Source organism: Lepisma saccharinum, chromosome 2 (genome assembly GCF_977018435.1).
Source record: "Lepisma saccharinum chromosome 2, izLepSacc3.1, whole genome shotgun sequence".
Lineage (NCBI taxonomy): Eukaryota > Metazoa > Arthropoda > Insecta > Zygentoma > Lepismatidae > Lepisma > Lepisma saccharinum.
In genome coordinates this window covers 145,797,252-145,810,856 of record NC_139230.1, presented here as the reverse complement: position 1 = coordinate 145,810,856, position 13,605 = coordinate 145,797,252, and the positions used below count along the sequence as shown (strand labels likewise).

The following is a 13,605-nucleotide window of genomic DNA, read 5'->3' as shown; positions in this document are numbered from 1 at the left end:
TCTTTAATTTCATCAAATTTTATAAGAAAACATTTTTTCAAATAGAATAGACACCATATCATAACTGGACACTCCAAAATAATTTACACAATAAAATTAACTCAAACTATCTACTCGCACAATTGAAGAAGCTAACCGATTTAGTCATTTTTGTATGTTGTTTTCATCACCATGCAGAAGGGTAGGGAATTTTTTTTCTTTGCTGTTATATACCGCTGATCTAGCTTTTTCTTTTTTCATAAATTTGTATCCCTGGTGATTAGTATCACGATGACCCTACTAATGTATTAGAAAGTTGGTAGATTGGAAAATTGTCAAACAAAGTGGACTTTAGTCAAGCATCTCTATTACTTTAGTCATCCTGTCAGTTATATTTTGTCATGCACCATGACCCAGACTCCTTGGTCTTATGTCCCCTGCAGCCATAACAGAGATTAGCAAAAAATATTATCTGAATACACATTGTCAGATCTTTATTAACCTCTTTTAGGATGAAGGGAGGGAGGATCTCGCACATCAAGTAATCAGTCAAGTACTTATTTTGTGCTGATAATATGTGACAGTGGCATTTTTTTTTTTTTTTTTTTTTTAAATGTAATGGTTGGTCGTAAAGTGGCGGCTAACGCACCAACAATGAGAGCGTGTCTGCCGGCAAACCTAATGCAACATTCATGAAACTGGAACCATTAGCTATGTAATGACTAACGAAAAAAGCTTGAACAATTACATTGACAGTTACAATTAAAATAATCACGTACCTTGTTACAAGAGGTGTTGGAAATGTCCTGCTGCTTCCACACATTTACAGCATTTTTTTAAGGAAATTTTCACTAACACGTATCATTTCCTCTTCTGAAATTGCTTCAATTTCTCTCGTGATGTTTTCTTTCAATTCTTCTAATGTATGGCTTCAGGTTTAATAGTTTGGTAGCTCGCCATGCAGTTGACATGGAAATGTATTTCTTGTGCAAGGCATCGGAAAGATTTTTCAGGAGTATGTTCCAATCCAATCGTGCTCCAATTGTCTTGTTTCTCCTCAATAAGAACACATCATTTCACTCTTCTCATCAAGAACAGAACCTGTTTCCCTAAATTTGTTCACAAGTTTTCAAAAACACTGTCTCTGTGTGGAACAGGAAGATCTGGGAAATCTGCTACAAAGCACCTTCTATCTTCTTGTAAGAGTGGTACATAAAAATTCAATGTATTAAATTGTAAATATAAAATATAACGTGACATTATTAGACTGCAGAAAAGCACCAGTAATACATAAACTTAAACAAACCAATCTAAAACACTTGTGAAAGACTTAATACTTCACAAACACATGCAAACTGGAAACCAGTTATCTGGATAATGAAGCACTGATGCCTCCAGTGCCAAGGTCCGTGTACAGCTGTGGGTCTAAATGCCAGCAGATGTGCTGTCACTGCCCGGCATGCTAGCCCCCGCTGTGAAAATCACTGTAGAATGGGAAACATGTCTTGCAAGAGGTAAGTTCATGTTTCAAAACCAAGTCTGTGTGGTATTGAGTTCTACTTCTTTTGACTGTCACATCTGTGACTAAAATTTCATGTAGACACTTGTAGCCTATTATTCTCTGTTAGGACAATTACAGCAAAGATTGGCATCCCTACCACCTCCAGTGCATTTGGTTGCATACACCTCGGTGGCCAAGCACATTCTTCTCACAACCTCTCTACCAAATGATCTAGGCTGTGGAATGCATCCATCCTCATTGGAATGAACGTGATGTCAAATTAGAAAACTACCAATGTGAAAGAAGCATGGCTGCACAGAGCTTTGCACTCTGAAAGACCTCACGATTGTTAAAAAGAATAGATATGTGATAGGAGGATAGATGGAGGAATTCAGTGAAAATGAAATAAGGATATTTTAAATTGACCTATCCATGCACTCATCCTTCAAAGCAGAAGGAAGAAAATAATATATCCAGTTTGATTTGAGTATATATTCTATAGAAAACAGAAAACCAAGCTTTGAGATAGAAACTGCAATTAAAGATACAATGTCACTGAAAACACATTACTCAAAACAATTGTGTGCTAGTCCCAACAATGGACCCATCATTACCATAAATGTCATGACGCCAGTTTATATATATGATTTGATATTCAACTTTCTGTGCCTGTATTCAAACACATAAAGCATGGCAGTTCTGACTATATGTTAACATAACATCAAGTTGTTCATCTGAACTCTTTGGTTGTGTCAAAACTGACTTGTTTTATGTGCACATGGAGATCAGCCTGTTTTATTGTATTGAGTATTGTGCATAAACTTTGTCTGGTAGCTTTCAGACCAAAGCAGCATCAACAGGCAAGAACCAACATGGAGCCCCTCCAGGCTGTAAATAATAATAAAAAAACTTATCTGAACATGTGCAACAACAGACCAAGACAACACATGTGCACTATTGAAAGAAACCGACCTGACATGCAAGTGACTAGTAACCCATGCAGCTTGTCATGCTGCTTTGATATGAAAGGTTGACTATAAAGTTTCTGAAGGTTTATTTCCCTTAACTCTTCAAAATATAGCATGAATTATGTATCGTTTGCTCACGGCCTCACTTTTCTTATGGCAACCTTGATTCTTCGAGGGATTGATATGATTGTGTTAACTGTACAATATATTAGGAAATTTCTGATAATGCCCCTTTATATTTCAGCAAGCATACCATGCAGCAACAGTAATTCGACAAATGCAGAGGATGGCACTCAACAGTAGCCGGAGTCCACTTCCAACTCGGAGCAGTAATGCTGAATGTAGCCCACAGCGAACTGGCCTCAATGGTACTCCAGGAAATAATTGACGCACTCTGGAGAACTAGTGTTTAGATCTAGGAGACTTGATGTGGGCATAAGTAATGTAAAGTGTGTCTGTTTAAAGGCCTTGAACTCTATTTTTGTCCACTCACAAAATGCACATGCATGATTTTGTGAAGCTTTCTTGCATTTCTTAATACTTTTTTTGCGGATGAACATTTGAAAAATTGTGTGAGTGTGTATGTATATATATGTATATCTTCATAATAGCTCATACGTCATATAGAGTAAATAATAATGTTGTTATTCTCCTACATATCTATCCCTTATATTATTTTAAAAAATAGAAAATAAAGATCCAGAAATATGCAGATAATAATTGGTACTTGGCAGTTGTAAAATGGATCAAATGAAAGGATTAAATAAATGATGTGCCAGAAATGACTCCCTTGTCACCTCTATAGCTGTTAATGAAAAGGAAAGTAGTGTGTTGATTCAAATAATTTATCCACAATATCAACAGAAGTAAACATGTTAATTGCTGTATTTTTGCCTCTTAGTTTCCAAAGTATTTTCCCCTTGCTTATTGATTTATTTAATAACCAAAACAAGATATGCACGTTATGTGGGATTTCAGTCATGTTTATAAGAGCTGTCCACTTTCTTAATGTATAAATTTGTTATTAAATCTCTTCTTAACATTTCTACACAGATCATCAATAGCATATTAGTAATTTTACTTTTATTTATTGTATTCTGGGGATTGCAATGTTTAAATGTTGTTTCAATTTTGAAAGACAAATCAAGTGCAGTATTATTGTTTTACATTGTAAATAATCAGCAATTTATTGTCAGGTCTTTGTTGCATTCATAAGTTTATATCTAATTTGAATTACCATTATTTTACATTGACATAACTTCTCAATGCATGGAATGTTTTTCAAAGGAAGGGGAAAATACTTGATTTCATATGACTGCAATTTGTATATAAAGGTTACATATAACATGTTGGAATTTTTATTGTTAAAATAAATGCTGTCTATGATTTGATCCTGGGGCAGTTTATTGTGTAGTTTAAAATACAAGGCTGTTTGAAAAGTGCCATATGGCCAGCAGTAGCTCACCACTATGTAATATACATTGTGAATTCCTTTTCATTAACAGGCATGTACATAGTGAGGAAGAAGATTCAGGCATGTTGATAGCCACTAACGAAGTATCTCTTGTTCCTCTTCTTTTTTTTATGTCCTTCCAACTTCAACTGGTGCCATAAATGTTAATTTACTTAATTTTTCAGGAACAAGTAATTAGTTTTGTTGTGCTGCTCAAAGAAGTTCTTGTGTGCATGTATCATGGTGTTAATTTGCTGTTGTGATAAAAATAACTGATCCATGTATTACCTGCCTTAAATTAGATTCTTTTTTTTAAATACAAAGACAGGACTTCCTTGCATCATAGTACTAATCCATACATAATGATGCCTTCTACATTTCTGTTTTCATTTCACTTAATTGGATGTTCTTCATATTCAAGTACCCATTTAAAATTGCTAGAAAGCATTGATATTTCAATTTCAATCAAAATTTGCTCAAATTCGTGAATATAATTTAAGTAAATAACACTGTCTGGGATGCTTCAACAAATTATGATACCTGTTTGTTTTCTCCAAAATATATTTAAATAGTATTTCTTCATTGTTTTGCTTGATGTGAACTATTCTATTGATAATGTGAATGTACTAAATGTAGAACCAAGAAACAGTCGAAAACCAAGACCAATATTTCATCTGCATCGTGTAAACCTTTTCAAGGCTTAAAAATTAGTTAATGGTTGCTATCTCAATATTCTGAAACCAAGATGGAATTGAATTTAAAGAATACATATAATGTTGCTGGTGTTATAAGGTCATTTGTATCCCACTAACTTTCAAACTATATTCAGTTATTTTGGCAATTAACATTTTTCTTATACTAGTTAACCAAAAGTAGTGTGTTCCAACATATTAGAAATTGAATTGTGGCAGGTGTAGTAATGCTATGGATTAGATTTATTACACCAATAAATTTAATTTTGTAGTTTATTTTTGGGGTCTTATGATTATTCATAAAATGCTTATTCTTATAATTTTGCTATAAATTTCGTTTGTCAAAGTATAACATATCTAAAAAAGCCTTTGGAATAATTGGATGGTTTGTACTTAAAAATTTTCTGAATTTTAGAACTAGCCTTATGCTTGGTGTTTAAAGCATGGTGTAGCATTTCTTTGTGTAGAATTTGAGATGCAATATGAATGGAGATATAAATATCTATGTAGGGTTTCATATTAAATGGATTTATAAACAGTGAGCTGCATTTTAATGAATCATAGTATAGTGACCAATAAATTTCTTTAAGAAAAAAAATCATCAAAGAGTCTAGTGATTAAATTCTTTAGTTCTATTGAGTTTTGCCCAGAATCGTGACACGAGACTCGAACTGGAACTGGCCTGGATAACAATAGTCAACTAGCAGTGCGGATCCAGCAGGCATGGCTCCCGATTGGTCTGCCAGGAACCTCCCATTCCAAATACATATAAACCAGGTTGTCACTTCACTGTACTTGTACGCTGAAGGCGAGACCAATGTTATCTTGAAAGCTTGGGAACTTTCCAGAACTCACCTGATTGATGGCCCAAGAGAATCTGTTTGTATCATCTTTTTTTAACTTTTATCTTATATATGCCTCCTCACCCCTGCCCCAAGTTACCTCATAGAAGAAATAAAAATTACAGAACTGAGCACACTAAAATACAATCATACATTATTTTATTCATTTAATGTCAAAACATTGTTCATAGCATTAATATATTAGAATTTTCCATGTGCAATCAAATTTGCAGACATAGACAATACGACACAGCATTTGAATGAATATGCAGGGCAGGTCACTTTTTCATTAGCTGTGTTTCTAGAAGGCAAGGTTTTCTTTTTGTCAAATTCATTGAAGAATACAGTTGAATCTCGATTTTACATTTATCAGGGGACCAAGATGAAAAATCTTCAATGGGGGAAAATGTAAAAACCAATAAAATTTTGTTATATTCTACAGGGACCATAAAGACAAAATGTATAATGTGGGAAAATGTAAAATCGAGGAATGTAAAATTAGTCAAACTGTACATAAGTATGTAATGTTTCTTCACTATCTAAATATGAAGGTAGCAAGATTTTCCCTTTATTTACCTGTGTTTAAACCAGGTAAAAACACTGTCTATCTCCCCATGTATTTTGCTAAAAACTGGAAGTTGAGTGAGCCTCCAACTAGCAGATACTACTAAAGTCATCAAAAGTATTTTTGTTTGTCTTGTGGATCTGTCTTTGAACAATTGTGGGCTGTTTATTTTAATCAATCAATTACATTACATTATGCAAAATAATCTAACAGTTATTTTTAGTGGTTTTTATTTTATCTGTGACGTTTCATCCTGGTTTCCCTGAACTTTTTCAAGCTTACCCAAGATACACTTACAACACACAATCTCACATGGCTAGTCACTCTACACTTCTAAGGATTAAATAACTTGTGTCCTTATTCCTCCTAGGCAAACTGGAAGAATATTACATTATGTACGCAAATCATAACACAAAATAAATTTAGAAATGAAGAGGTATGATAAAGGGATAAAATATGGAACATCTGGCAAATGTGTTTTCTTTCAAGGTAGCATCTTTTTTAGTGAAATTTTAAGATCAGAATTTGTTCTTTATAATCCTAGTAGAGTTAGGGTCAGTCTTTCTCCCACATTCATCACCTTGTTGGCTTTCAATGCACTTTTTGCGCAATGATACTGAGATATACTGAATATATTGTGATGCATGGGACAAAGATCAGATCTCCTTAGCTGAAGTTCCATAAATATGATTTTAATATGACATGAGTTTGCATTTTTGGTAGCACTAACTCAAAAGTATTTGAGCTTCTTTGTTTACTTCATAACAATTCATGCTTTGTTTCTCCAAACTCAATTTCATTAAATTAGTTCAATTTCCCTTCAAATGTATTTTTGATAATTTTAATTAGTTTTTCTTCTGTTAAACATAGCATAGCAGTTCATTTACTTTTCTTCAAAACCAATGAAGCTTAATAATGGTAAAACATATGACTTGCACAGTTTGTTATTTTCTGTTTATAATAACAGGGTGATTCATGTAGAACAGACTCAACAAAATGAGCTGTAACATAAAATATATCATATAGATATTAACCTAATTTATACATGAAATACCTTGGATAGTGTGCTGTTGATTGTGATCAAAGCATGTATCGAAAGTGTCCTCTGTTTTCAAGAAGGCATGCCTCCACCCGCATTTGCAGATTTACCGTTACTTTCCACAGTGTTTTTCTTGTGATGTTCCCAATTTCAGCTGAAATGTTGTCCTTTAACGTTTGTAATATACGTGGTTTGTTTGCATACACCCTGTCCTTCAGTAAACCCCCACAGAAAAAATCCAAACTGGTAAGGTCAGGGTATCTTGGGAGCCACAACCCTTTCGAAATTTTCAAAATGATGTGGTTGGGCAAGAAGCTGTCAATCAGTTCCATGGACACATTGGATGTGTGGCACGTTGCTGAATCCTGTTGAAAATAACTCTGTGTAAGTTCCGCATTGTCCAACTGCTGCATGTCAAAAATACGGCAGTATAAGGTCCTGTCCATGGTTGTGTCAAAGAAGATCGGTCCAATGATTCGTAAACCAGACGTGGCGCACAACACACCAGTAGCGGTGATTCAGCAATCATATGTGGGTTTTCGGATGCCCAAATCCTGGAATTTTGTATGTTTACATATCTAGATAGGTGGAACCATCCTTCATCACTAAACCAACTGATATCCAAAATTCTGGGATTATCGCGCACAAATTCCTGAAACTATAGATAGTACTGTACCAGTTTATCTTTATCGACATACTCTGATCACAATCAATGGCACACTATCCAAGGTACATCATGTATAAATTATATTTATATCTGTATGCCATATTGTATATTACAGCTAATATATTTTTGGGTCGGTCCTATAAGAATCACCCTGTATTTCTCCATAATTGTTGTTTTTATATGATGTTTTTTTCATGTAAAAAGGCTTTGCAATACAAGTCTGAACCAGCAAGCTATTAAATAGATAGACAGTGCACAGTGAAAGAGGTGAAAAATGTCCATAATTCATATAAATCAAACTTAAAACAAATGTTGTGTAAGGAAAATACTAAAATTCTTATTCATTTTCTGCCTACCACATTCATCACAGTCAGATATATTGATCTCAGCAAAGATGGTATACATAATGTCTGAAGGAGGTTACCTCCCCTTTTCTCTTTTTAAATTTCCAATTTCGTAAAGGAAAACAAAATTGATGCATGAGAAGATTTTGAAAATAATGGGGATTTGTCACTAAAGAAAAATTCACCCTTCCCTTATGACCTTATCTTCTCCCTAAGGAAAATGATTATGCATACCACTGTATGGGTGTTCATTTCCTTCACTTAACATTACTGAATTACAAATTTAGGTGTGTCCAGATTTATAAACAGTTTAATTCCACAAGATAAAATTATTTGACGACATGTGATAAAACGAATATATGCAGAACAATAGAGTCAACATATCACAAAGCATTAATGGCTAATGTAAAAAACTGATTTCTGTTTGAACTGTAGTACCACCCTGCAAATCTGTTCTTGACAACATATTACAAAGTAAGTGAAAACCAGTTGGGGAATGATAAATTTGGCAACTTTGTTTCCAACTGTGTCTTCTCCAGCATTTGCAGGCAGGTGAGCCGGGCCTGGGCCGGCACTCCTCAGGGGGTCTGGATGGGCTAGTCTTCATTGCATGCTAAATTTGGAACATACACACTTTATTACAATTCGTCAAGAAGTCATTGTCGGAAGAGTGGAACTTGTTGAGCTTGTAATGAGAGAGAGAGAAACAAATAAATTGAATCCATGTCACCATATGCAAAGTACTGGCTGACTTGTGAACACATTTTTTTTTAATTCAAAGGCACAGAAGAAAATTATAAATATTTTAAAAATAAATTATTTTTTTCTAATAAAAATTGTTAATTTATAAGGGAAGAACTTTCTTGCTTAAATAAATGTTCTTAAGGTATATGCATATAGAGAGAGAGTAAAACAAGCAAGTCAAGCTGACACCTTGTTCCATCATATCATTTTATTTGTTGTGATTATATAAATATATCAAGACTTGTGTACTAAAACAATGTAAGTTTTCATATATTGATTTTATTACAATTATTGATCATTGATTGTGTGTAATTGGCAAGAAAATTTCCAGCCAAAAGTAACTTACAATTACTTCTCAAGCACCACTAACTGTAACACAGTTTTACTTTTTGAACCAAGTAACTGTAACTCTGTTACTTTTCATAAAGTAACTTTCCGAACACCAGTGAAAGCAAGAATAAGCAAATTAACCAAATAGATACTGTTCTCAAACACATTTGAATGATGATAGTTCAGTGTGTGTCATCGTAGGTTCAGCTGATATTTATGTTCAATATTCTAGTACACTGATTTCACTTCCTAAAAGTAGCTTGATATTAAAGAGTAACAGCTAAAATATAATAAAACAATTCACACATTTTTGTAGCATCAGACAGTTGAAAATGTGGATGCTATAGAAGAAGCTCTTACAAGAATATATTTCAATTAGTATTTTTGCTTTCTTTTTTGGCCAATGTTGCACCATTTTATGTATCAGCATCACACATTATTTAAGTATATTTTTTTATGTTTTAATAGATGTTGGTCTCCAAAGGTATAAACTATTGTGTAAATAGAAATAATTAAAGTTCCTTGCTCCTCTCTCATAAATTACCATGGATTAATGTTTGTTATGATGGTTGCGGTAAATGCGGTTTAAAATTACTTACGTGAAATTTAGAAGATTTCGCACTTCCGCATTGCACAATTTAATGGTTCAATCCTATTAATTTCGAAGATGACACTGTAAGTATGTATAACTAAAAATGCAGCAGTAATACTGTTGTATTAGAACAACAGGATACTAATACATGTGTATACTTTCATTTGTATACATGAATATGTTAATAAAGATAAGTTCCTCACTTTCTTCAAGTCTCAGATTTTCTTTTTTATATAGTCAATAAATACATAACATATCTTGTTCTTCACACAAAAGAAAAGAAAAACATTACTTTACTTGTGTCACCAAGATTAATTATTGTTGAACAGATTCCTCATAGAGTATAATAAGATATTTACTTGCGATTTGTACAGGATAGACACAAATTTGTTAGTGGCATTTTATATGCAAGTTAACACTATTATGAAAGTTCATTAAAATGCAGCTTTTTAAGATAAATTTGAGGGTATATAACAATATATTGCTTATTGTTAAAATTAAAACCACTGGAGACATTACTTTGCTTTTTAGGTTGGGTCATTTAACAAAATTATAATTATTGGAACCATTTTGGAAGAGTACCAACATATGTAGCATCTTACATAAACATATCCTTAGTATATTAATATATTTTTTATCATCTCAAAGTGTTTCTCTTGACAGAATTATCTTTAGATTCTTCAAAACCTCATAAGTATACTGAGATTACTAATGTTGAAGGTATTCACAATGTACTATCAGTATGTTAAAATGAAGCCCGATTTGTAAAGTGGCTCTAAAGAAACAATATATAAAATACAAGAAATATAATATTTTTCCAAAATTTATTGCATCTATCATCTCTGATAGAGATAGGTACTATAATATCTGTGTACAATATCTTAATCTCAAGTTAAATTTCATTTCGAGTACCGATTTAATTATTCCTTGGAGTTTCTGTGGTGTACCTTAATCATTCCAACCAAATGCTGGAGCAGTACCTCTAATAAAGGCCACTTGTCCCTGTCCTTCCATCATTCCTTATCATTGTTATCCCAAGAACATAACTTCTGAATTTATGCATTACAATTTCCTGCCAAATGCACATATATTTATAACCCTCGCTATGAAAGTTACCACAGCAAACACTAGTTTTGAACATTCATATTATATGCCTTTGCAAGCAGATACCTGATTCCCTGGATAAATTGTTGTGTGTAATATATCAAAGAAGTTGTGTTTTTGTCAGTTTAGGTGTGCATTGGAACTAGTGTGTACGGATGGTGTAAAATAGGTTTCTGTTCATGAAAAGAAAATTGACACCCTCAATTGTGGTAATTTAGAGTTTATTTTATTGCTGTTTTTTTTTTAAAAAAAAAAGTAGGCTCGCTGTACAAAATTCTGACATAGCTTCCATAAAAATTATTTGACAATTATCAAATAATAATGACAATTTTTTAGGACAATATGTCGCCAATACTAATTTTATAACTCCTTAAAATAATGAAAACATTTCAAATTGAATGTATGGAATTTTAAAAATCATATTAATCCTAAGTGACTTCCTTGCTACTCCTTCAAAACTAATCCAAGATTACCACTTTTTATCTACAACCTCAACACAACCTTTATTATTATTGATATTATTATTAATGTGCTTTGCAAGACAATTTTTGCAAGTGTTTATGAGATTGAAAGGCGCATGAAATATCAATTATGCAAATCCTTGCGTATATATCTGAACACAATAATTTAGGTAGGAATATAATATGTAGACTTCAATTTTCATGTGAATTTGAAACTTGTCTATTTCGATACTAATTAATTGAATATACATATGCATATATACATACATGTTTATTTTGTTGGGTATTACTTTATGATAACATTCTGTAGTTTACACTTTCTTTTTGCAAGTATTTAAGAATATATATAGTTACAAACATTTCGAGAGTGCGTAAATATTTTTGTTCGTCTTTTGCACATTCTACCAAGTATATCTAGGGCCTTATTTTTGAAAGAGTCACATCTAGTGGGCATGATGCGATTCTGACACTTTATGATATTCATGTGTGTCAACTATAAACTTGAGCATTATTTTACCTATTTAGCTTTTTAAGTTAAAAGAAAGAACAAAGTCCTGACTTTAAAATTCCACTACTACTATATGCAATAATCAACATTTCTGTCGAACGAGTTCCAAACTATAACTGTGCTATCCTTGTATTTATAGTTATATAATAAATATAGACACACACACACACACACACATATATGTGGTGTTCCTTTTCTATGTGTGTGGGTATGATTGGATGAATGAAATGACAATGCATGTGTGTCTTCCCATTCTAATTAAACCATTCTTGATATCAAGTTTTATTACCCATATTGCAGTTAAGTTCGATGTATTGCTCACTTGTTGTTTGATTGTTGCACTTTAAACTCACAATTTTCTCCAGAAATTTGTTCTATCAAGAGTGAGACATGTTATGCCTACATGATAGCACATATTTTGTTGCAGGTTGAAGAAAAAGTTGTTTGTGTTTTCCGTGTTCCATAATAGGAAATTTGTAAACTCTGCTCTCTCTTATTGTAAAAATAATTATAAATCCTATATATGTTTCTTTACAGTTTACTTATTCATTACTATTTAGTTGTAAATTTTCATACGATTCATGTGTCTTATACAATCAAACTATTTAGCTTTTGTCACTAATCAAACAATGTCTTATTTTAATGTATATTTCTGTCTGTTAAAACATTATGTGTTATTTCAGATACAAGGAACCCAGAAAGAATTAACTAAAAAAATCTATGACTAAGTATACCAGTTTAGAAATACTTTAGTAATTCTCGTTCTCACTGTAAAAGAAAAATAAAAAAAACAAGTATGTATTGGTGTAGTGATTATCAAAACTAGTTCACAATCTCTACTTAGGTGTGTACATCATAAAAGTAATTGTAGAGTTCTGGAAATGCAGTTAATTATTCAAATCAATGCTGTATAATTGCAGCCATTCTGAAGCTTCCAGAATGTGAAACATTAAAAAAAAAAAGCCATATTGCTGATGTAGAATGACTGGTATAGTATGTGACATTGTTAGCACTATAACCATGACATATTGCACCATAGTATCAATGTGGTCATTATTACTTTTATTTTTGATTTGTCTGTGTTACTGTAGAGATATTGTATGTAAACAAGGGTGTAAAAATAACAGGTAGTATAAGATACCTCCAGTGTTATGTAATATATGTGATTCTTGAAAAGCTAAAAAAAAAAAAAAAAAAAAAAAAAAAAAAACAGAAGAGAAAGGTTGTATTTTTCTGTGTTATAAATTAACATACCGTTTTTGGGTATGTAAGTTTCAGACTAAGCAAATGTGTATAATTCACGTAATTTATAGTGGGAGTGCATTGTGATAACTCTTGCATCTTACCTGGCAAGTTTTTAAGGATAGACTGTGTCTGTACATTTCCCTTTTATAACCTTCTTTAAGACTTCATGCACCTGTTTTATTGTCTTTGTATTTGACACAGTGGTATTATATTTTCTCTTGTTCATTGTAGATAAAAAGAAAGCAGCATTGGGTGTTTTTAAGGATTTCTTTGATTATAAGATCTGATTTCTTCTCTTATTTTTATCTGAAGTTACATATTTTGTAATGACATTATTTCCAGGTGGAACTTTTACATATGCTTTGCATGCATTGTAAAGGTTTGAAATGAATGTTGTGCCGAGTGAGCACAACTTATTGACTGAAAAGTATGAAATAAACTCAGCCCCTTGAAATATTTTAAAATATGGTTCATTTTCTTTCTCTATGTTATTTGTCTTGTATTACATAAGTAGCAAACAATGGAAATATTATATGCACAAAAAGTTTGGAATATTATTATATTAGGTTGA

The 13,605-nt window shown here is 32.4% G+C and overlaps 1 protein-coding gene across 4 annotated transcripts in view; it reads left to right on the top strand.

The window, feature by feature from the left end:
* CaMKI (Calcium/calmodulin-dependent protein kinase I) overlaps positions 1 to 11,058 on the top strand; it is a 687,397-nt gene extending 676,339 nt beyond the window's left edge. For all 4 annotated transcript variants that reach the window (XM_083117582.1, XM_083117581.1, XM_083117580.1 and 1 more), the window contains one exon: positions 2,693 to 11,058. In XM_083117582.1, the coding sequence (XP_082973708.1) occupies positions 2,693 to 2,836 (144 nt within the window). In that variant the 3' untranslated portion in view covers positions 2,837 to 11,058. The remainder of the gene's footprint in view (positions 1 to 2,692) is intronic.
* Positions 11,059 to 13,605: the final 2,547 nt, after the last annotated feature.